At 46.2% G+C, this 23,741-nt stretch overlaps 1 protein-coding gene across 3 annotated transcripts in view; it reads right to left on the bottom strand.

Annotated features, from left to right (window-relative positions):
* Positions 1 to 23,741, bottom strand: part of ATAD2B (ATPase family AAA domain containing 2B) — a 945,800-nt gene that overhangs the window by 729,181 nt on the left and 192,878 nt on the right. For all 3 annotated transcript variants that reach the window (XM_086926259.1, XM_086926261.1, XM_086926260.1), the window contains exon 5: positions 22,123 to 22,225. In XM_086926259.1, the coding sequence (XP_086782385.1) occupies positions 22,123 to 22,225 (103 nt within the window). The remainder of the gene's footprint in view (positions 1 to 22,122; positions 22,226 to 23,741) is intronic.

Below are 23,741 nucleotides of genomic sequence, written 5' to 3' on the forward strand. Positions count from 1 at the left end.
AACTGCGCACTCTGACACTGAATTGGAAGCAGAAACTGTGCCAGGTAACACCATGGAAAATGTCCTTCAAGCCATACAGCAAAGTCTGCAAGACATCAATGGGAAACTAGATTCCCTTGCTCAGCGAGTTGACAAAAGGTCGGCAAAACTAGACAAACAGGGTGAACGTCTGAATGAGGCAGAGCATCGGATAACTGCAGTCGAGGACAAATCACATGCTACTATGAGTAAGTATGCAGACATGGCAAAAATACTGGAAGTAATTAAAAACAAGGCGGAGGATTTGGAAGCCAGATACCGTCGTAATAACATCAGAATTACAGGAGTCCCTGAGTCCACCATCACCGGGTGGATGGAGACCTACGTAGAGGACATGCTTCGTGAAGTATTTGGCTCCAATAACTTTTCGTCGGTCCTGATAGTGGAGCGTGCACAGAGATCCTTGGCTCCAAGAACTAGACCTACTGTCGCTCGTATCCTCAGTTATAGAGATCGTGACGCAGTATTTAGGATGGTGAGAGAGAAGCAGCAAGTCAAATACCAGGGCAACACACTAGTATTCTACCCATATTTTACCATGTCAGTCCAGCTAGCACGAAAGGACTTCAACCCTGCAAAAAAGAAACTTTGTGACCTAGGTATTAACTATGCAATGCACTACCCAGCCAGGCTGAAGGTAACATGGGATGGTCGTACTACCATCCTCCAGACACCAAAGGCGACATAAGACTTCCTTAAAAAAAATAGCCAGCAAGCGTAAAGAGCAACAGCAAACTGAACAGCAGGATTCAGAGTGAATCGGATTTGAATATTAGACAATCCTTGTGTTATCTTTAATATGGACTGTTAGGAGATATTTTACACCTATGGCAACGTACAATGCCGTTGGAACACTCATGCCGCCTATTATGTACATTGAGCTAGAAGTAGTTGGTTGGCCACGAGATATTACGTCGGGAGTACGCGCTGTCTATTCCACGTACGGACCAATGGGGATGCATGGCAGACATGTGTCTGAATAGCAACTTGAAGATGTGTGGCAACACAGACTACACAACGTGGTAATGTATGTACTACGCATATATTGTCCTGTTACAAGAGGCGACCATGGACCCTGATTTGCTGAACATCAATGGCAGAGAGTCGTATTTACTGAACTCTGTAGACAGTAATTGTTATGCCATTGGACCATGATGTGTTAGCCGCAAGCCCTTTGTATTGGGTAGGAACGTATTGATACTAGGGGAAGAAAAGTGCACTAGAATTCTTTTGCTGCTCTATTGGTATCAACTAGCGGGTGGAGTTGGATATAGCCTTTTTACATTTTCCTCTTTTCAGACTCTCACGTTGAATGGTTTGTTATACTGTATGACATGGGCGGGGGAACCAGAGCTTCCTAATGTCATACACTACCCAGATGTGCTTATTGTATGCACAGGTTATGCGAGGAATATGCTACTTACCAGTATGCATCTGTTCTTGGCATAGAGGGCTGCAGAGTGGTACATTTATGAATAGATCGCCATCTGGTGTTGGGCTCGGATGATTGCACTTGTTTTTCTCTTGGAGAAGTCTTTTGTCGTCACAAGACTGGGGACTCCTCCTTTGGGTGCTAGTGCGCATGCGCATCGGCTCCATCCTTAGATTGTTTTGCCATAGTAGGGTTAGATGGAGTAGTATGATAGAATACAGATAGAAATGCCCATGTTAGTGTATCTAAATAAGATAGTGTTGGAACAGACACAGGTTTCCGGGGAGGCTGGGAGGGCATGTACCACTCTGCAGCCCTCCATGCCAAGAACAGATGCATACTGGTAAGTAGCATATTCTGTTCGAGGCATAGGGGCTGCAGATGGTACAATTATGAATAGACTATACAGCAGTTATCTCCCTAGCGGTGGTCACCAGTGTCTGTTGCAACAGTCTGAAATAAAGTTTTTAGTACAGCTTGTCCCACTCTAGCCTGTTGTGTTGCCTGCACATCTACACAGTAGTGTTTTGTGAAGGTATGCGGTGTAACCCAGGTAGCTGCTTTGCATATGTCATCTAGAGGAATGTTTCCTAAGAATGCCATAGATGCTCCTAGTTTACGTGTAGAGTGAGCTCTAGGAGGAACAGTTAAAGTCCTCTTTGCTTTTAAGTAGCATATTTGTATACATTTTACAATCCACCTGGCAATGCCTGCTTTAGATATAGGATTGCCTTTATGTGTAGGAGAAAACGCTACAAATAGTTGTTTTGTCTTTCTGAAAGTTTGTGTTCTTTCTATGTAGTACAATATCGCCCTTCTGACATCTAATGTATGTAGGGCCCTTTCTGCTACCGTCTGTGGTTTTGGAAAGAAGACTGGTAGTTCCACTGGCTGATTGATGTGGAATGCTGAAATTACTTTAGCCAAGAATTTTGGGTTTGTTCTAAGAACCACTTTATTTTGGTGTAACTGCAGAAATGGTTCTTGTATTGTAAATGCTTGCAATTCTATGTCAGGACCGGAGGCTTCAGATTATGCTATATCTTCCTTCGCTTTATTAACATAAAGAAACCACAGCAGCTCAGGAAAAGATATAATAAGAACACAAGATGCTTTAAACATAAAGCATTGACGTAATGTTCAACAAAAAAATCAACCACAACTCCCAAGAGTCTCTTTGCTTATAATAATAGTCCACAGTCCTTTGTCTCTGTTCATCGTCCCTATATAACCGGACTTCCCATCATCTTCCTCCTCTTTCTTCGCTGCTCCCGCAGCCAGATAAGTGCTTTTCTATTTTGTCTTCTTTTATTGTGATTGATTGTCTTGCGGTCTTTGGGGACTCCTTGCATGGTTTATTCCCTTTCAGAGTCCCTGGTTGCGGGAACGTTCTATCGTTCCTACGCGACTTTATTCCCACTTGCGTGCGGTGTGTACATAGACCGCAAGGGGGCGGCCTGTCGCCTCGCCGACCCTCCGGCGCGCCTCCGCAGTACGAGGAGCCGCGCCGTGGGGTCTGCTTGCGCAGGGGCCGACCCTCGCGTACCCCTCTGACACCTGGTGATCCGGGTCTGTACTTTACCAATTTTGACGCCCTCTGGGGTCTGTATAGCGGTTTGACCGCGTGAATCGCCTTCGGGCGAGATCTGTGCACCTCTTTAACAGTGTGTGGCCTAGCGCGCTTGAGGGGTACGTAGACCCGGTCCCGGCGAGGAGGGTCTGCGCGCTTGGGGGTTGGTGCAGCCCACCTGCCACGTCAGCTGGCCCAAAACGTGATCGCAGCCGCTGGGCCTGCCCACATTCGAGAACTTTCTCGGTTGCCGCCCTCTTGGGTGCCCCGCATTTGCCCCTTGGTTCCGAGATGGAAGGGGAGTACGAGGAGGAGGCCTGCCCCTATCTGCAGGATGATGAGTTTTACCAAGCGGTGGACAACTCCATCTATCGTTGTGTGACGGAGGTGGTAGGGCCCATGGAGGACCGCCTTTCGGCCCGCATCGTGGAGGAGTGTGCGAAGCTGGCAGCGGCGCAGGTGCCGCCGTCCCCCGAACTCCCGGGGACGTCCGGCGGGTTGCCACCCGCTCCGAAGAGACCCCGTGGTGAGGGACCTTCATCGGAGGCCCAAGGCGTGGACAAGGGCGCTTTCGAGCGACTTCGTGACGCCTTCCTGGCCAAGGCGACGGCGGTGCCTCCGACGCCCTTGGTGGAACCTGGCACTTCGGGCGGCCTGTCGACGGCGCCCGCCTCCCCGATCTACGACTCTCCGGACACGGATGACGACGGGGAGTCGACCCGTTCTTGGCTCCCGGTGCCTTCAGGGAAGGAGATGCCCCGAGATGAGTCGGGCATGCTGGACCCGGACGAGATCGTCCACCCCCGATCCGCGGCCTGGGCCCCGGGGGAGACGGTGGCGAAATTTGTCGCGGGCAGGTTGCGCAAGCCCCTGGAGAAGGAGGCGAGGGGGTGCCTGCGCGGGGAATGCCCTCGGCCTACTTTGGAGGGGAAAGTGGCCATGACACCAGAATTGGACCCCAAGATGGCCACCTTCCTGGCGAAATTCATGAAGGACCCCAGGAAGGGGATCGACCGGTCCTGGCGGGCCTGCCAGGACAAGCTGTTGGATGCGGTCGGGCCCGCCACGAAGATCCTCGATATGGCGGAGGAGGCTCGAGCGAATGGCACCGCCATTTCACCGGAGGTGCTCTCCAACTGGGCCCAGAGGGTGATCGTATTCTTGGGCAACGCCAACTGTGCTCTGTCCACGGAGCGGCGGCGGTCGCTCCTTATCAAGCTGGACCCGAAGCTGGGGGACCTGGCCTCGTCGGAGCAGGTGCCGTGGCCCAGGGTGGCCTCTTCGGTGAGCCTTTCATCCGCGAGCTTGGAAAGTTCGTGAACACGTTCACGTCGCTGGACAAGGCCCAGTCCAACATCAAGAGGGTGTTCCACCAGCGTTTTTCTGGAGGGGCCGGTCGCGGCAGGGGCCGCGCGATCGGCCGTGGTCAGCAGACCAACAACCGTGGACAAGGCTCCGGAAGAGGTCAGTACCAGACCTCGGCCAACTACACCAATTTCTACCCCACGAGGGGACAGCGCTATGGTGGCAGAGGATTCAAGAAAAACTCCGGACAAGGAAATGCCCCCGGTGAGTGTACTTTGCTTGGATCAAGTTCCGATTGGGGGGCGGCTGGCAAGCTTTTACGGGGAGTGGGAATTGCTCACTGCCGATGCTTGGGTTTTGCAAACTGTGAGAGGTTTCCATATAGAGTTTCACGACCAACCAACTCAGGTGAGGCCCCCGCGCCCGATGGTTTTCTCAGAATCCGACGCGCGATTGATAGACGGGGAGGTCTCAGACTTGCTGCGCAAGGGAGCCATCCGTCTATCAACGCGCCACCCACATGGGTTCCTCAGCAACGTCTTCCTGGTAGACAAGACGGATGGGGGCAAGAGGCCTGTGATCAATCTCAAGGAATTCAATGGGTGGTTGGTCTACCGTCACTTCAAGATGGAGGGGATCCACCTCCTTCGGGACGTGCTCCTCCCTCGGGATTGGATGGTGCGACTGGATCTCAAGGATGCCTACTTGGTCGTTCCCATCCACCCCCCTCATCGTCGTTTCCTACAATTCCTGTGGGACGGCAAGGTGTTCGAATTCACCGCCCTGCCGTTCGGTCTTTCTTCGGCCCCGTGGTGCTTCACGAAGGTCCTTCACCCGGTGGTGAGTTTCTCAGAAGCCAGGGGGTCCGTATGATAGTATACCTAGACGACATCCTCCTCATGGGTCAGTGCCCAGAGGTGCTGGCAGGACAGCTGCGTCAAGCTGTCGGCCTGCTTCAGAGACTGGGGTTCGTTGTCAACGGCTCCAAGTCGGTCTTGGTTCCCACTCAGCAGATCACCTTTTTAGGTTTCGTGGTGGAATCGGTACAGGCGGTCTTGAGCCTACCGGGTCGGAAGGTCGCAAAGATACGACACCTGCTTCGGCAGACGATCGCGAGGGATCGTACGTCACTGCGCCATGTCGCCAAGGTGGTGGGTCTTCTATCGTCCTCCATCCAGGCGATTTTCCCAGGCCTGCTGCACTACAGGGCTCTTCAGCGCCTGAAGGCGCAGCATTTGCGCCGTGGGATGTGTTACGACCAGTGGGTTCCCCTCACAGACGAAGTGAAGGAGGAGATGTCATGGTGGCTGTCTCACATGGAGGCATGGAATGGGCGAGCGATCTTCGGGTCGGCTCCGGACTTGATCATAGAGTCCGACGCAAGCAGGTCGGGCTGGGGCGCCCGGTGCGGGGATTTTTCCACCGGCGGCGCCTGGTCGTCAGAAGAACAACAATTGCATATCAATTGTTTGGAGCTCCTTGCGGGCTCCTTCGCGGTTCGCTGTTGGACCAAGGATTCGGTCAAGGCTTGTGTCCTGCTACGGATGGACAATATTTCGGCGGTCCGATATGTGAACCACCTGGGAGGTCCTCGGTCCCGCGCTTTGGCGGATCTGGCGAAGGACTTCTGGGATTATTGCCTGTCTCGTCACATTGCGGTGACGGCAGAGTATCTGCCAGGCCAGTCCAATCAAGTAGCGGATTGGCACTCTCGACATCTCAGGGATGCCAGCCAGTGGAAACTGGATCCGGGAGTCTTCCGGTGGCTACTTTCCCTTTGGGGCCCCTTCTCGGTGGACCTCTTCGCGTCCCGTCTCGACCACCAGCTGCCGCGGTTCTACAGCTGGAGGCCGGACCCTCTGGCGGAGGCCACGGACGCGTTCTTACAGGATTGGAGTCGGGAACAACCGTTTGCGTTTCCCCCGTTCTCCATGATCATGCGAACGGCGGCTCAAATACGCCGCCAGGGTGCGGACCTGGTGCTGGTTACACCGCTGTGGAGGTCTCAAGTATGGTTTCCGGTTCTTCTGGAACTTTCCTGGGATTTTCCAATCCTACTCCCCCTGTTTCCTCTGCTCCTGACGAGCCCGGATCAGGAACCTCACCCTCTCGTCGTGCAGAACACTCTCCGCCTCGTGGCGTGGAGGCTCTCAGGAGACGCTGGACGCTCCCGGGCCTTTCGGGGTCGGCTGAGCACTTGCTCTCCAAAGCATGGGCCGATAGTACGACGAAGCGTTACAGATCCGCTTGGCTTAAGTGGATGCGTTGGTGTTTACGAAGGGATCTGGATCCCGTGGTCGCAGGCCTCGTTCCCGTGCTGAATTTCCTAGCGCATTTGGCCGACAAGGGTCTAGCGTATAGGACGATCAATGCTATTCGGTCGGCGATTTCTGCTGGCCATGATAACATCGATGGCCATCCGGTAGGGGAACATCCTTTTGTGTGCCGGCTTCTGCGAGCTGTTCGCCTCGCGCTGCCGCCAGAACCCAGGTACTCCGTCCTTTGGGACGTCAATTTGGTTCTGAATTTGTTCCTGTCGTGGCCGGCCAATTCCTATCTGTCTCTTAAAGAGCTGTCGGCGAAGTTAGCCATGTTGTTATGTCTGGTCTCTTGTAGGCGCGTCTCGGACGTGCGCGCGCTGGATAATTCTGCACGCATTTTTTCCCCGGATGGGGTTACCTTTACGGTGGGCCGACGCACTAAGACGTCGTCGCGTTCCATTTCTTATCCAGCCTTTACTGACACTCCTAAGTTGTGTGTCGTGCAATGCCTCAAAGCTTATGAGGACCTGACCTTGGATCTGCGCCCTCCGGGCGAGCGTCAGTTGTTGATTGCCCTGCGGAAGCCACACAAAGCTGTCTCTTCCCCCACTATTGCTCGGTGGGTGCGTTGGGTCATGCAGGAAGCGGGCATCAATACTTCTCTCTTTGGAGCTCACTCCGCCAGGGGGGCCATGGCCTCTAAGGCATTCTCGGTGGGTGCTCGTCTGGAGGACCTTATGCGAGCTGCGGACTGGTCCTCGGATTCCACCTTCAAGAGGTTTTATTTTAAGCCGGTGGTGGATTTGGCTCAGTTGGTGGTAAGTAAGCTTTAAACTAGCATAATCTGAAGCCTCCGGTCCTGACATAGAATCGAAATTTGCCTAGCTTATTTAACGGTAAGTTTCAATTCTATTAAGGACACGGAGGCGAGGATTATCCCACCCGGACTACGGTGGTGTCTCTACCCACCCGTATGGCAGTAAGTAAAGCGTTTTCCTTTACGTTGTCAGTACTGTGTTGTTCTCTACATGCTCCTCGCCTTGTTGTCGCATTTCCTGGGCCACCTCGCTGATGCTGTTCCTTTTTTGGCAGGCAACGACGGTGCTAAACAGGACCAATGAGGCTTAAGCGTGATCTGCGCGAAGAAAGAGGAGGAAGATGATGGGAAGTCCGGTTATATAGGGACGATGAACAGAGACAAAGGACTGTGGACTATTATTATAAGCAAAGAGACTCTTGGGAGTTGTGGTTGATTTTTTTGTTGAACATTACGTCAATGCTTTATGTTTAAAGCATCTTGTGTTCTTATTATATCTTTTCCTGAGCTGCTGTGGTTTCTTTATGTTAATAAAGCGAAGGAAGATATAGCATAATCCTCGCCTCCGTGTCCTTAATAGAATTGAAACTTACCGTTACGTAAGCTAGGCAAATTTCGATTCACCTACTCTTCTGAGTGAAGTAATAGCTATAAGAAAGGCCACCTTCCATGAGAGGAATTGTATTTCACACCTATGCATAGGTTCGAAAGGTGGTCCCATTAGTCTGGTAAGTACTATGTTGAGATTCCAGACTGGGGAAGGCGGTAGTCTTGGTGGAATGACTCTTTTGAGGCCTTCCATGAAAGCTTTTATTGCTGGTACTTTAAACAGGGAAAGATGTTGTCGGTTTTGCAGGTACGCCGCTATAGCTGCAAGATGTACTCTAATAGAGATGTAAGCAAGGTTACATTGCTGCAAGTGTAGTAAATAGCAAATAATCTGTTTAGTGGATGCGTCCAGAGGGTTGATGTTGTTACTGTTACAGTATACAGCAAACCTTTTCACTTTGCTGCATAGCATGCTCTGGTGGTAGGACGTCTTGCTTGCTTAATGATTTCCATACAGTTTGGAGGTAAATCCAAGTATCCAAATTCTATGACCTCCGGAGCCAGATCGCTAGGTTCAATTGTTTGGGATCTGGGTGCATTATTTCTCCATGGTTCTGTGTAAGGTGCATGGGTAATAATCTTAACTTTTGATGTGGCACCTGTGAGAGTTGCAGTAGCGTGGTGAACCACGGCTGTCTTGCCCACGTGGGTGCTACTAGGATCATTGTCATTGAATGTTGTTGCAATTTCCGAACCACTAATGGAATTAGTGGGAGAGGGGGAAAAGCGTAAGCAAATTTGTTGGACCAATTTATCCATAGCGCATTGCCCTGGGACAGATGGCGTGGGTACCTGGATGCGAAGTTTTGGCATTTTGCGTTCTGATGAGTGGCAAAGAGATCTATCTCTGGTTGTCCCCATCTTTGGAAGATTGGCTGCAGTATTTGGTTGTGCAGTTCCCATTCGTGTATTTGTTCTGACTCTCTGCTTAGGATGACTGCTATCTGATTTTGAACTCCTGGTAGGTGTTCGGCTAACAGATAGATCTTTTGAGGAATGGCCCATCTCCAGATGTCCTGTGCTAGTCTGGATAGTTGGAGAGTGTGTGTCCCCCCTGTTTTTGAATATAATACATTGCAGTCATGTTGTTTGTTCTGATCAGGACTGCTTTGTTGAGAATTTGCATTTGAAAAGCTCTTAATGCTAGAAACACTGCTAGTAGTTCCAGATAATTGATGTGCAGTCTTTTTTGCTGTACACTCCATTTTCCTTGCACTGTATATTTCTCCATATGCGCTCCCCATCCGGTGAGCGATGCATCCGCTGTTAGTATCACTTGTGGAATCGGTTCTAGGAACGACCGACCCTTGGAAATGTTTGTTGTGTTCCACCACTTCGAGAACGATGTGTGCGGTCGTCTACCAACACCAGATCTGTAATCGGACCTTGAGCCTGATTCCACTGTGTCGCTAGACACTCTTGCAGTGGACGCATTTGTAGTCTGGCATATGGTATTAGCAGTATGCAGGAGGACATCATCCGTAACAGCTGCATGAGCACTCGAGCTGTTAGTGAGTGTTGTGGTTGAAATTTTTGTATCAACGTGATCATTGTTTGGATCCTGATTGGATTGGGGTATACTTTGGCTTTTTCTGTGTCTATAGTAGCCCCTAGATATTGTTGAACCTTGTTTGGTGGTAGGTGGGATTTTGTGTAGTTCACCGTAAACCCTAGCTGGTGCAGCAATTGAATGGTCTTCTGTGTGTTTTGAAGACATTCTTCCTGTGACTTGGCTTTTATTAGCCAATCGTCCAAGTAAGGGAAGACATGTATTTGTTGTCTTCTTAGGTGTGCTGCAACTACTGCTAGTCATTTTGTGAACACCCTTGGTGCTGTTGTGACCCCAAACAGAAGGACTTGGAACTGATAATGTTGTCCTTCTACTACAAACCTGGGGTATTTTCTGTGGGCTTTGTGAATTGGGATGTGAAAGTAAGCGTCTTTTAGATCCAGTGTAGAAAGAAAGTCCCCTTTCTTCAGTAAAGGAAGTACTTGTTGGATCGTGACCATGTGGAAATGTTCCGAGTTTATGTATGCACTGAGAGGTCGGAGGTCTAAACTTGGTCTTAGAGACCCGTCTTTTTTGGGAATTAGGAAGTATAGAGAGTATACTTCTGTCCCTTGCTGATGTTTTGGAACCTTCTCTATAGCATACTTTTGTAGCAGTGATAGTACTTCCTGTTTTAACAATGTCAGATGATCTTGACTCATTGGACGCTGCTGGGGGGGATGTTTGGTGGGGTAGCTGTGAGTTCTAGGCAATAACCATGTTGGATAATTTGTCTCACCCACCTGTCTGACGTGATGTTTTCCCAGACAGGTAGGAACTGTGATAAACGTCCCCGACCAGTGTTATATGGTCTGGGGGGAGTTGTATTAAGTCACTGTTTTGTGGTTGGGGAGCTGCGGTTGTTATTATTTCCGCGACCTCTACCCTTGTTGTTGTTACCTCTGTAACTGCCTCTTGAATTACCTCTGGGTGATGTTGGTGTAAAAGAGGTAGATTGCTGGCTTGTGCCTGTATTCTTTGACCCCCCTCTATAGGTGGACCTATGAAAGGAACCCCTTTGAGTTGGCTGTTGTAATGCTCCCATTGATTTAGCCGTTTCTGTGTCTTTATTCATCTTTTCTAAGGACTCATCTGTACCTGAGCCGAAAAGTGTTTTTTGACCAAAAGGTTGGTTCAATAAAGATGTTTGTACTTCTTGTTTGAACCCTGAGACCCTAAGCCATGCATGTCTTCTTAACATGATACTGGTGTTGATGGATCTTGCTGCAGTGTCTGCCGCGTCTAAGGCGCACTTAATGGAAGTGCTGGTTATTATCTTCCCTTCCTGTATAAGCTGGTCTGCCCTTTTTGATGTTCCTTAGGGAGAGGTGTGAGGAGTTTTTCTAACTCGTCATAATGCGCTCTATCATAGCGTGCAAGGAGCGCTTGTGTATTAGTTATGCGCCAGCTGTTTGCTGCTTGGGATTCTACTCTTGCCTGATGCATCTATTAGCTTGGACTCCTTATCAGGAGGAGGAGCTTCTCCTGCAGATAATGAGCTTGCTCTTTTACGAGCGTTTGTGACTACAAGCGAGTCCAGAGTTACCTGTCCCTTGATAAATATTGGGTCCTTTGGGGCCGCCTTATATTTTTTTATCAATTCTTGGGTTTAATATCCAACCCCTACAGGGTCTTTGAATATGTCTGCTGTGTGATTGAGAAGACCCTTTAGCATAGGTAGTGTTCCTGATGTTCTTTGTGCAGCAGGTAGCGTTTCTAAAAGGAAATCCTCCATTTGAGGTTCTGTATGTAAATCTACCTTATGGTATTTTGCTGCCCTATTAATCAGCTGTACAAAACCTGTATTATCATCAGGTGGTGAAGGTTTTGAGGGGTATAATTCTGGGTCGTTATCATCTGACCCTGCATCATAATTCTCCCATGGGTCTTCATCTGGGATAGTGTCGTCATCCCCATGAGGTTCTCCCTCCCCTGTATCACTGTCTACATCTGTTTGAGGTGTAGATGGTCTTGGTGTAGAAAGTGGAGGAATAGCTGGCATAGTGTGAGGAATAGGAGAAGAGGGTGTGTCTCTAGGTCGAGGAGAAAGGGGAGGAGTTGTATTTGTCCCCATTGTTCTCTTTTTAGGAGGAAGAGGTTTGTCATCTAGCTGTTCATTCTTCCTCTTTTTCAGTGGTTTTGTCACCACTTTGCCAGTTTGCGGATCGATAAACAAAGTCTTTTGTTTTGCATCTGTCTGCTGCTCCTGTGTCGGTACCGAAGTTCTTGGTTCCGAAAGGTGCCTTTGCTTCTGACCGTCAGTGTTCTGTGTTTTCGGCACCGAGAATTTGCTCGATTCCGATTTTTCGGTGTCGAGTAAGTCTTCGACGTCAAAGCATGTTTCGGTTTCGACATGGAATGTTTCGATGCCGAGCTTTCCTTTGTATGGAGCATGGTGGGAGGCCGAGAGTTTCGGTTTCTGTTTTGGTTTCGTTGCCGGGCTCGAAGGCGGGGCGTCGGAAACTTTCTTCGGTAGTCTGACCGGGCTCGAAGGCGGGGTCGGTACCACACGGGGTCGGTTTTTTGGTAAGGGGACGTCGTCACTCCCGGTTTGTTGAGCGTCGATTTCTTAGACATCAGACTCGTCCACTTCCGACTCGTCTTCATGTTTCTCTTCTTCTTCGAGGTGCTGGGCCTTGAACAGCTCCGGGATTGCCTCCGACTGCATTCTGGAAACCTTGTGTCTTCGGGCTCGACGGTTTCTAATAGTCGACTTGGAGGAGAATGCTGCGCAGGCTTCGCAGTCCCTGGATTCGTGTTCAGGCGATAGGCAGAGGTTGCACACCTCGTGTAGGTCCTTGTGTGGGAACTTAGCACCACACGTTGGACATCTCTTAAATGGAGTCCTTTCCATGGACTCCGGGCTGGACTACGTCGAGAAAGGCCTCCCGGTCTCGTCTACGTAGAAGAAAATGTTTATTGTTGGGAGTCGAAACGCGTCGGAATGGAAATGAAATCGCGTTCGATAATACCGTCAAATTGGAAAGGGAATACGCGCCGAAATATCACTTTTTCTGGAAGTCTATCCGGAGCGCTTCGATCCTCACTCGAACCCGATGGCGGAAAAAAACAATCTAAGGATGGAGCCGATGCCCATGCGCACTAGCACCCAAAAGGAGGAGTCACCAGTCTCGTGACGACAAAAGACTTCTCCAAGAGAAAAACAAGTGCAATCATCCGAGCCCAACACCAGATGGCGATCTATTCATAAATGTACCATCTGCAGCCCATATGCCCCGAACAAATTGTTTTGTTCTGGTAATATTAGATCTGCATTACTAATGTATACCTGACCACATCCACTACGATGGATGTAGCTGTTTGCACCTGGCGGACCCCCTAGGCGGGAGTTCTCCAAGAAAGGTTTTCGTTATACTGTTCTTTCAAGTAAGGTTGTGGCTTTGGCATGGTTGGGATGCTGAAGTGGGTGGGGGTGGGAGGGAAAAGGTTGGTTAATGTTGTGCAAACTGTGGTACTGGAGAGACATCGCGGATATCCAGATTCACACCACAATGTTTAATGACGCTGGACTTCTGTTACGGAACGCTATATGCACAAAACACGTAGATAGCAATATTTCACGCTATATGTTAATAACTAAGTATGGCTACTACTAAACTATGTCCATTACATCTAAATGTAGTCACTTGGAATGTCAGGGGGCGAAGCAACCCGAAAAAAAATCGTCAAATATTTACGTACTTCGATAGGCACCATATCAATATTGCCCTCCTCCAGGAAACACATCTTGCACCTACTTGCAAAAGTAACGTTGGGCATAAATGGGCGGAGTCCATGTACAGTTCGTCATACTCTTAATGCTCTAGGCAGGGGTCTCCAAACCGGTCCTGGAGGGCCGGATCCATGCCAGATTTTTTAAAATTACTACATGTATCTCAATGGGGATATCCAAAAAATCTGGCATGGATCCGGCCCTCCAGGACCGGTTTGGAGACCCCTGCTCTAGGGGGTAATGATCGTGGTCAAAAAAGGTACGCAATTTTATGTGGACAACATTATCACGGATGACCAGGGGCGCTATATTATCATCACAGGGAAACTAAGGGGGCAGCGACTAGCGTTGATCAATGTCTATGGTCCCAACATAAACGACCCGGAATTCTATCATATAATTTGGCGTAAAATCAATGACTTATCTGACATGACTGTAATTTGGGAGGGTGATTTCAATGTTGCGCTGAATGACAATGTAGACAGATCAGGTACTACAACGGAACCACACCGGAAGGCAGTAGAAATCATACAGGACATAATGTCTGAAACACACCTCCATGACATTTGGAGAGCACGTAATCTGGGGTGTATGGAGGCTACGCATTCTTCGGCCCTGCACAATAGCTGGTCTCATATAGACAACTGGTAGGGTACCAAAGATGTAGGGCTTTGGACACAAAATATATGCCATCTACCCAAAACATTGTTGGATCATAATCCTGTATTGTTGTTCATGATAGTACCACATTATGTACCTCCCCCCTGTATCTGGAGATTCAATGCAAAAGGGTTATTAGATCAGGCGTATACTGAAACTATTAGTCAGGCCAACACTACTTTAAATAAACCCACAACTGAGGAGTCCGGCATACTCTGGAAAGCCTTTAAGGCTACCATTAGGGGAGTATGTATAAGCACCAATGCGGGTATATTAAAGGACATACGTCGGTAACTCAGCATGCTGGAGGCCACACTAAACAACCTGGAGCGTGAATACAAGCGCACTCAAGACGCAAAGATATTGGGCAACTTAAGGGTTGTTATGTCCGAATATCAGACATTCGCAGAGGATGAGCTTAAATATATCTCAAAACGACAGATACCAAGGTCCTATGGTGAGGGGGGCCGACTAGGTAGGGTATTAGCTTCCAACATTTGTATGAGTCGTCCACCACAAACAGTTCTGGCAGTCAGGGATGCCAATGGGGAGGTACAGCGTGACGCACAGGGGATACTGCGCGAATTTATAGCGCACTATATACGTCACAACCCACTGCACCACCCTCTGAAATCATGGAATATCTGGTAGATGTGTAAATAGCATGGCTCTCAGACACGCAAAGAAACTACTTTTTACCTGCCAGTAACAGTGGAAGATGTGACAAATTATCAAATCACTCGCAAACAGTAAAGCACCAAGCCCTGACCGCTTCATCTGTGAATTTTATAAAGAATTTGTAGACCAGTTAGCGCCCCATTTGGTTCAAATGTATGATGCTCATGACCAGCAAATATTACCGCCCACCTTGAGAGAAGCCATGTTAATCGCCCTTTTAAAGCCCAACAAGGACCCAGAGTGTTGCGAATCATATCGACCGCTGTCCCTAATTAACGTGGATAGAAAGATTTTTGCCAAAATTCTTGCTGTTCGACTACAACCGCTGATGACTAATCTCATCTTCTTGAGCGATAAAGCATAACACCAGAACTTTATTCGCATTATCCCATTATTTCACCTCCAACACAAAGGTGGTTGCAGTTCTATTAGATGCCGCAAAAGCATTTGAATCCATTGAATGGTCATATTTCCACACTGTTTTACGACGGATGGGCTTTCCACCCATCTTCTTACAATGGGTGCAAATTATATATACTGAACCTACAGCGCATATTAAGGTTAACAACTACACATCTGGGCCGTTCCAATTGCTAGGGGAACAAGGCAGGGATGCCCACTGTCCCCCTTGTTATTTGCGATAGCCCTTGAGCCCCTTGCATGCAAGATCCAACAAAAGCATCACTATTCAGCATTTCAATTTCCGCAGAGACCACTGCATATATCTCTATATGCGGATGATATGATGTCATACGTGCGGGATTCTGAGACTCACTTGGCCCCCCCTACTCAGGGAATATATTAAATTCGGACATCAATCTGGTCATCAAATTAATTGGTCCACATCTCTCATCATACCATTGACAGACACAACACACCCACACTCGACAGAGTTCCCCCTAGAATGGCAATCAGAACCTGTAAAATACTTAGGGGTGTGGTATCATCTGGACCCAGAAGTAGTGATTCGCACAACCTATGGCAGGGCGATTAGTATCATGGAGGACAAAATAGGGCGCTGGATTCAATTACCCTTAACGTTGGCTGATCGGCTGCCCATTGTCAAGATGGTCATTTTACCCAAATGTCTGTATCTTTTTAACGATATCCCTATTACTCCCACAGCAGCGGTATTTCGCAGGCTATCTGCAATGGTGAATCGACTAATATGGGCAGGTAAGCAGACCCGTATTGAATTGTGTGCGCTTACATTACCTTATTCACGCGGGAGCTTTAAAGTCCCGTATTTTCTTTTGAATTTTCTTATGTGCACAAGCGCAATACGCGCATTATTGGTATCACCCAAATTCTTATCTCACTCATGTGGCCATTGAGGAAGGGGATGCACTCCCAAGATCACGGACTGCTGTCATAACACATCGTAGACCCCCATTGCATAGTCGGGATACCAATACTATAGATACGACCACGCGGCCTGGCGCAAGAAGGGTAAACTGGCACATAAACCCCCACTCTATGCCCCTAAATTACCATTACACCATCACCCAGAACTTTCAGTTACCCAGGAAGAGGTGGGCATGGGTCTGCTGAAACAGGTGGGAATTGACACTATAGGTGAACTGTACTAAGATGGCACTTTTAGAACACCCGATGAAATCGCATACATTAGCAATCAGACACTACTGTTTCGCTTCACATATTACAGAGTGCAGGGTGCGATCAAGAAATTATACCCATTGTATCCTGCGGAGCCACCACAATTGTCGGCGCTACAGCCGATTCTTACCGAACCTCGCAACACGAACATGGTCTCTAAACTTTATGCCACATTGCAAGAAGATATAGCAGACACCACACAAAGCGTTAAGGAAATGGAATGAGGTATTCGACTCACAGAGGAGAAATGGGCAATAGCTTGTTCACTAACTGGTATGCTAACACCCAATGGAAACCTATGTAAGGTGCACTATAAGTACCTGCATCAAACATACTATACCCCGGCAAGGCTGTATAAATACGGCCTGTGCACAGATGCAAAGTGTCAACGCTGTAAAGCAGATATGGCGGATTTTATTCATTTAGCATGGTACTGTGTAGCAGTACATGAGTATTGGCTAAAATTGAGGAGATGCTGAGTGCTATGTTAGAGTTTAACCTTATGTGCAATATTCGTTCTTGTTTGCTAGGTGTTCCAGGTGTGCATGCTACTAAGAGCAAATTTTGCATCATTGCTCTGCTCCTTGCTAAACGCAGAATATCGCTATGTTGGGGAAGCAGAAAGGCTCCAAAAATCAAACAGTGGATTCAAGATATGACGTACTGCAAGGATGCTCTGCAAACATATGAGGAGGAATTGCCCACTGGCTCCAAACCCAGATAAAACTGGAAATAGCGGATTGACTATTTATATAAGTACCAAGTTGATTAACTGTGCAAAATAGCTATACTATGTCAGGAGATATCTTAAGGTGATATTGTCAAATTGCAATATACTGGATGATGGATGTTGTTGTACTATGTTCGGCATGTTGTTTACATGTTAGACATGGCATGTTGTTTACATGTTAGACATTGCATGTCTTTGAAAATGCTAATAAAAAAAATGTGGGCATCTGGCCAAAACAAGACAGCTGTGTGTGGTATGACTACGGTCATAGTCTGGCATGTTTCCCTAACAGATCAATGTAGAGTTGCTCTGGTCATTATGCCTCTGCTGGACTAGGACTTTGGTTACGCAGGCAGGGTTGGTCCTTGCCATCACAGCACAGGCGCATACTAAAGATAATCCAACAAAAAACAAACTTCTTGGAGACTAGTATACAACACAATCAATTATGTTATATACTGACTTTTATTGGCCCAAAAGGCCATTCAAAGTATAGGTGAGAGATAGAGTCTTTGGTGCTGAAAATATAATAGGTTAACCTTTTGAGAATATTTTTTGACTAGCATAGTTCAAAAGGAAATAGGCAAGGGGTTCCTTTTTTCAGCAGAGATTGGAAGATCTATCCTTCCCTAGAGACTCCTTGGCTGTTATTGTGGGGAAAGGAATGCAATCTAGGGACACTCATGTTTGTCCTCAGTCACAAACTTGGCTATGTGAATAATTAATAACTGGACTGAAAGCCAATAAGTTTTAACTTTTATTAGTGAGTAACATGCAATATCTTGTTTAAAGGCTCTCCCTAGACTATTATTCCCCTTTTAAAATTAAGGCTGTACAATAGCGCTCATTTTCAGAATAGTAAATTGAAATTAAACAAAATGCCTAAAAGCCTATGAAACCACAATTAAAAAGTTTGCAGTCTGAGCTTGTCAATGCCTCTAATCTTGTGATGGAGAGAGTTGAGGCCAAGATGGTAGCGAGAGGAAAGGCCATCAACAAAGAAATGTACTGCAAAGCACATATAAACAGAACGTCTGTTGGATACTGTGTTCCTATTCGATAGTCATTGGCCTAAAGGTATAACTACACTTGCTGAAGATAAAGAAAGGACCTCACTACAGAAAGCACTCAAGTACACTTTTGTGTGCTGGGTTGAGTTGTATATACATAAACCTGAGGTACTGCCCAAAGTCTATCCTGAATGGAATGTAAGTGAAGTCACTTAGATGTTCTACAGATGCTAACAAGTCACTTAAAGAACACCTCCAAAATGTGCATCGGAGCGACTTTAAGAAAGATATCTACTGGGAGAAGAATTGGTTCAGGTCTAAGATAGGTCTGATGCTTAGAGGAGGGGATCCGAGTTCCAGCCTCTGCGTTGGCTCAACATCCTGTGATTCTGGGCAAATCACCTAATCTTCCCTTGCCCATGTACATGTACAGCGCCTGGATACCCTCACGGGGGAGAAGCTGCGCTATTTAAATCTACTAATTACAATTACGCCCCCAGTCTTTTCTGGGATAATTGAGTACCAGGAGAAAATAAAGCTCAGGTCATTCTCTTGTTCAGAAGCCAAACCAATAACTTCCAAAAGAGAATGCTTCTTAACCTCTAGCACCAGCTCTGGTGATGAATTCTGAAACGTGTGTTGGGAACAGAGCAGGATTTGAAGCAAGGTCTAAGGTGAACCTTTCAAGAATATTTTCAGATCCCACTGGTCTTGAGTAATTAGAGATCATACTTTGTGAAAAAAGAATGCCTCTGCTCCCACCTGGGGAAAATGATCCTTGACTGATAAAAAGTAAAGAGTACATCATGCAAATGTATTAGATTTGCCTAAAAGCTGTCAGACTGCACTGCCATCTAGCACTTTGGATAAAAGCTATGCTCGATTAAGGAAGATAAGGAGGAAAACGACTTATTCTGTTAAGCGAGAATTTTCGTGAAAACCAAAAAAGGCTTGTACGTAGCCTACTGCTGCATGATCAAAATTGTACATGAGGATTTCACTTTGAATAGTCACATTTTTACTTTTTCAGGTTTCGATTAGTTCTGGGAAATTAGGTATCGGCCTTCAAATGCTACAATCTTGTCCTTTTCAGCTGTTGAGGAACAAAATACATAGTTGTTTCTTTTCTAAAGGGAGAACCCCTAGAAATACTGCAATATTGTCTGCACTTCACAAACAGTAACAGGACATGAGGGTGAATCATGTTTAGCAATGCTTTAATATAACGTTTCTTTTGCTTAACTTCCACAGCCTTCCCATCTTTATCCAGAAGGTGCAATTACTGGACCTCTACCATGGTTTGGTGTTGCAGTAACTACATCAGACTGTGCTGGGAAGTTTCCTATGAAAACTGATCGACATAAATGTAAAAGAAAATCGATAAGACAGGATTACGGAAGGCCTATGATCACAACATTTAGCTCTAGGATTTCCTTCCAGGTCACCATATAAATCTATTTCAGCATCATAATCATCAGTTAGTGACAGAATTAACATTAGGATGACAACAAACTGTTTGAACGGGCGACTTATGTAAGGGGACTTTTTCAGAACTGAACGAAAGGCAGAGGCTGGGAAAGTGTCAGCTGGAGCATCCATATTCCAACGGCATGCTCAGAAATGCCTCATTCACATATTTTGTTATATTTCTGGATCTAGAATCAGTGTTGATGCTAGGTTGTTCTGCATCATCCCACAATCAACTGTTTGCTGCAAGGTAGCCTGGGTTCTATTAGGTGAAAATCGTCCACACAATCTAGTGACTTTTCGCTAAGATGCGAGTTTGCACAACAAGTGTGTGGGTTTTGGAGGAGGCTGGACAGCAATATATCTCGGTTAATGTGAATCTTCAAAATGTTCTCAGGCCTTTTAAGAGATGGCCTACAGCATGGAATCTGTCCCTTGGGTGTCCAATCATGGAATGCAAAAGTAATAACAGAAGAACATGATCTTTGGCAATTCCTGATGGTCAGCAAAAGAACGATGATGGGTTCAACCCAGATCTGTGACCGGGGGAAAGTGTATGAAAAGTTTCAGCCCTCCGTCCATCATCTTCTTGTGTTTGCTTTGTTCGCCCTAATTTGACAGTGTATGCCCAGATGTGGGTCCCTTGCTCACTTTGCGACTGGAGTCAAGCTAGCCTGGCTGATGAGGGGTGTTATCCCGAAACCGGTACACACACCAAAAGGGGGTGGGGAACAACAGACACCGTGACGCAAAGACAGGACTATAAAAAACAAAATAATTTGAAAAAACTACCCGACTCTGTGACCCACTTTCTGGAATGGTTGATCCAGAGGAACCCCCTTCTTCATTTTACCTCTACAAATACCAAGACAAGTCTACCCTTTTGGATTTGGTCATTAAGTCAGGGGAAGCGATCCTGCAGACTAGGGTGCATCATAAGACCAGGGATAAGAATGCACTAATAGCATTTACCAGCTTTCACTCACGGTCATTGCGTGAAAATTTACCGGTGGGACAGGTCTTTCGAATTCGACGGAATTGTTCCAAATTGAATGACTTCACTGCAGAAGCGACTTTGTTATCGACCAAACTACACAATAGAGGATATCCTAAAAAGATAGTGAAACGAGCAAAGAAGAGGGCACTCAATGCTAACAGAGAGGTTTTTCTATTGAAGGCCAACAGACCCGTTCATAATAAATACGTTTGCATTACAAAATACTAACTACTGGGTGTCTGTCTACTGCTACTAAGGGCTGGGGTAGCGAGTCTACACACACAGAGCAGCACTAAATGTCAACACGACATTCCTTTATATAGCTCTTGCTTCTTTTTATTGCAAACATTCTTCACAAACAGAAAAAAGAAATGTTACTGCCACTTCCTTCGAATTAAAACTTTAAAATCAGAAGAAAAACAGCACAGATGCTTTTCAGCAGGCAGTGTACATCACGAGAAAATATGATTGTTATTGGTGCAAACAAAAAAATGAATAGCCTTTGAATAACTTTAACAGGAAAACACTTTAAGCACACAAGGATCACTAAAAGAGGATTAAGAAGGGAAAAAAAGGTAGAGCATTGGCCGACCTGCCCTGAGGCTGAAGTGCTCTTGTATTTAGTTGAATGTGAACATGCGATTAGTAAAAACACCAGCAAAGTCAGTGACTGAAGTAGGCTAACTCACGACCCCTCTTGCTCTATGCTGCGGAGCGGCCAGAATCAAATGTTGAACAGACGAGTCACAGTGACCTTATCCAATATTCCTATTTGTATTTATTTTTATATTGCACAAAGCTAATGAAACAAATAAAGCGGTCTGTTGGCCAGACCTAAAAAAAGTGAACGCATTTTAACAGTTTGAGCTGACAGCCTTTCGAGACAATCAGAGTAAAACTTGCTGCCCAGAGACAGTCTATCAAATGTTACACCTAGAGTCTGCATTTTCTACTGGGATTGCGACAGCATTAATGTGGGTGAGACTGTATATTTCACTATTTTCAGAATTAAGTATGGTCGTGCAAGTATTCTGAATTTAGGATGATTCAAATCTCCGACAACTCTGCTGTACATCATCAAATATGTTGCTGCTGTTGTACTGATCTTTCTGAGAATTGTAAGAAATTAGGAAGAAAACTTGTGTCATCCGCATATCTGTGGAATGACAACCAACTTCACACAGAAGTTTGTGAATTGGGTTAAGGTGTATATAAGCAGTAAACCGCAAAGGAGACAGGCATGATCCCTGTGGCACTCCTAACAGTATTGGATTAAAAACAAAAAATATTTTTTTTTTTTACATGGAGTTATCGGTCTGTTGAATTAGAGGCACGCCACGTTTCTGCTCATTCAGAAACTCTGGTCAAGGTGCATAAACAGCAACACCAGGGGGACTCCATACAAAATGTTCAGGGTTGTAGTCTGGATATCCAAGGAGGCAGTATCCATTCAGCTCAATGATTTATTTGAAGCCCAATAGCCATCTCGCTAGCCAGTGATATTGCTCCATAAAACCCAAACCTGCTCAGTAGCAGCCTTCTCCAGGACCTCCAGCAAAAAACCTTGAGAGCTTATATCGGACATTCAAAATACCTCAGTAATATGATGTACTCTGCTACCGAAAAAGTAACAAATATTGCCACTTACAAGTTCTGTGTCTGTCCACATTCTAAGGCGCTCCACCTCCCTTGATTTTCCACTTCGTCTGATGTTAATGTTGTCCATTTCTTGGAGAACGGCTTCAGCAGTACTATTTAATTTTCATGTGAAAAAAAACCACAGTAATTACTACAGATGTCCCTACTGAGACGTGTACCAGTAAAAAAAGATTCTTGTATGTATTCACAGTTCCCTGGCACATGCATCTTTAATTGATTCACATGCTTAAATTGTACACGGTTAGTCTGGAAATTTTCAGTGAAAAACTGAAAGGGGGCAAACTTAAGAACACATTTGCAGCCAGTCATCTCACTCTAAGCTTTAAACTGCAGCCAATGATATGGCCGAGCTCTGTGCTCCAATCCCTGAGAGGTCATTAGAAGTTTAGATTTTTTTTAGGCATAAAACTAGCATTAGAAAGAAAGGGGGAAAGGCTGCAAGTAAAATCTGTGAAATATATAAACGCAATTACAGACAAGTAACTTTTATTTCTTCCCCTTTAGGTAGTCATAGATTCACATATTGAAATTAATCATAGTCAACTATATTATTTAAAATTCAAATGGCGAGGAATTTGAGCAAGGGTCTAAGTGTTGGCGGTCTGACTGCGACTTTGTTCTTGAATGGAGTGTGCCAGCAGTAGAGCTACGCAGAGGAGTGGCCATCTGAACAGCATGCAGAGGATCAAATCGATCTCATACTGAGAAAATTTGCCATTCGGTTAACTGGTTCGTTAATTCGGAATGGAAACTGGATTAGTTGTTAAGGTTTTTTTTTTTAAAGAAATGTACAGAATGCATTTTTGAGCCAAAAATCCTTAATTATCCCATTCAAAAGATACAGGATATGTACTCCAATATCGGCCTTATGTCTAGGTTCATAAGAATATGAATTCTTTCCGGCTGCAGTGCAGAGTACTCACGAGTGCTAAAGTTTTGTTAGGTGTGGAAACTCCTAAATAGGACCCGGAGGAATAATGCACTGGGCAAATAAGGACAGTGTGCTTTGTTGCCATCTGAATCTTTATATAGAAGCAGTTTTGAGGGAGGAGTGTATGAGGGGACAGAAATAACTGAGCCAATAATGAGCACACTATGAAGAGTGGGTATGTATGTTTTCTGGATGTTAGAATTATTTCCACTTTTTAAGAGTCTTATAGGTTGACAAGGGACAAGTCTGTCAGTAGAAGATCGCGAAAGTTTTTATTAGAATATCCAGAGTCCCACACTCTACATGCCAAACAGCTTGCCAGACATAAAATCATGAAGGGCCTGATCTTTCCTCATTATCAGCAGCAGGGAATTGACCTTGTATGTAAAAAGGCCTACAAGTGGTGAGCCCACATAAGAGTGCTAGTGTTGTTGGAATAATGCAGGACCTATGAGGTCAGTTTGCACCCATCTGTATCTGCCGTGATGAATAGCTTCGGATATAGACTAATCAAAGCAAAATCTTTTTGATGGATAATCACAGTTGAATGGTGAAATGCAGTGTGAAAGCTCAACAGCCAAATAGATCATTAGCTGCAGAATACAGAAACAAATAAACTGTTGCTTCGCTTTGAAGAGCAGTAAGATGATCAAGATCCTGCAGAGACAAATGTCAGA

Source organism: Lissotriton vulgaris, chromosome 6 (genome assembly GCF_964263255.1).
Source record: "Lissotriton vulgaris chromosome 6, aLisVul1.2, whole genome shotgun sequence".
Lineage (NCBI taxonomy): Eukaryota > Metazoa > Chordata > Amphibia > Caudata > Salamandridae > Lissotriton > Lissotriton vulgaris.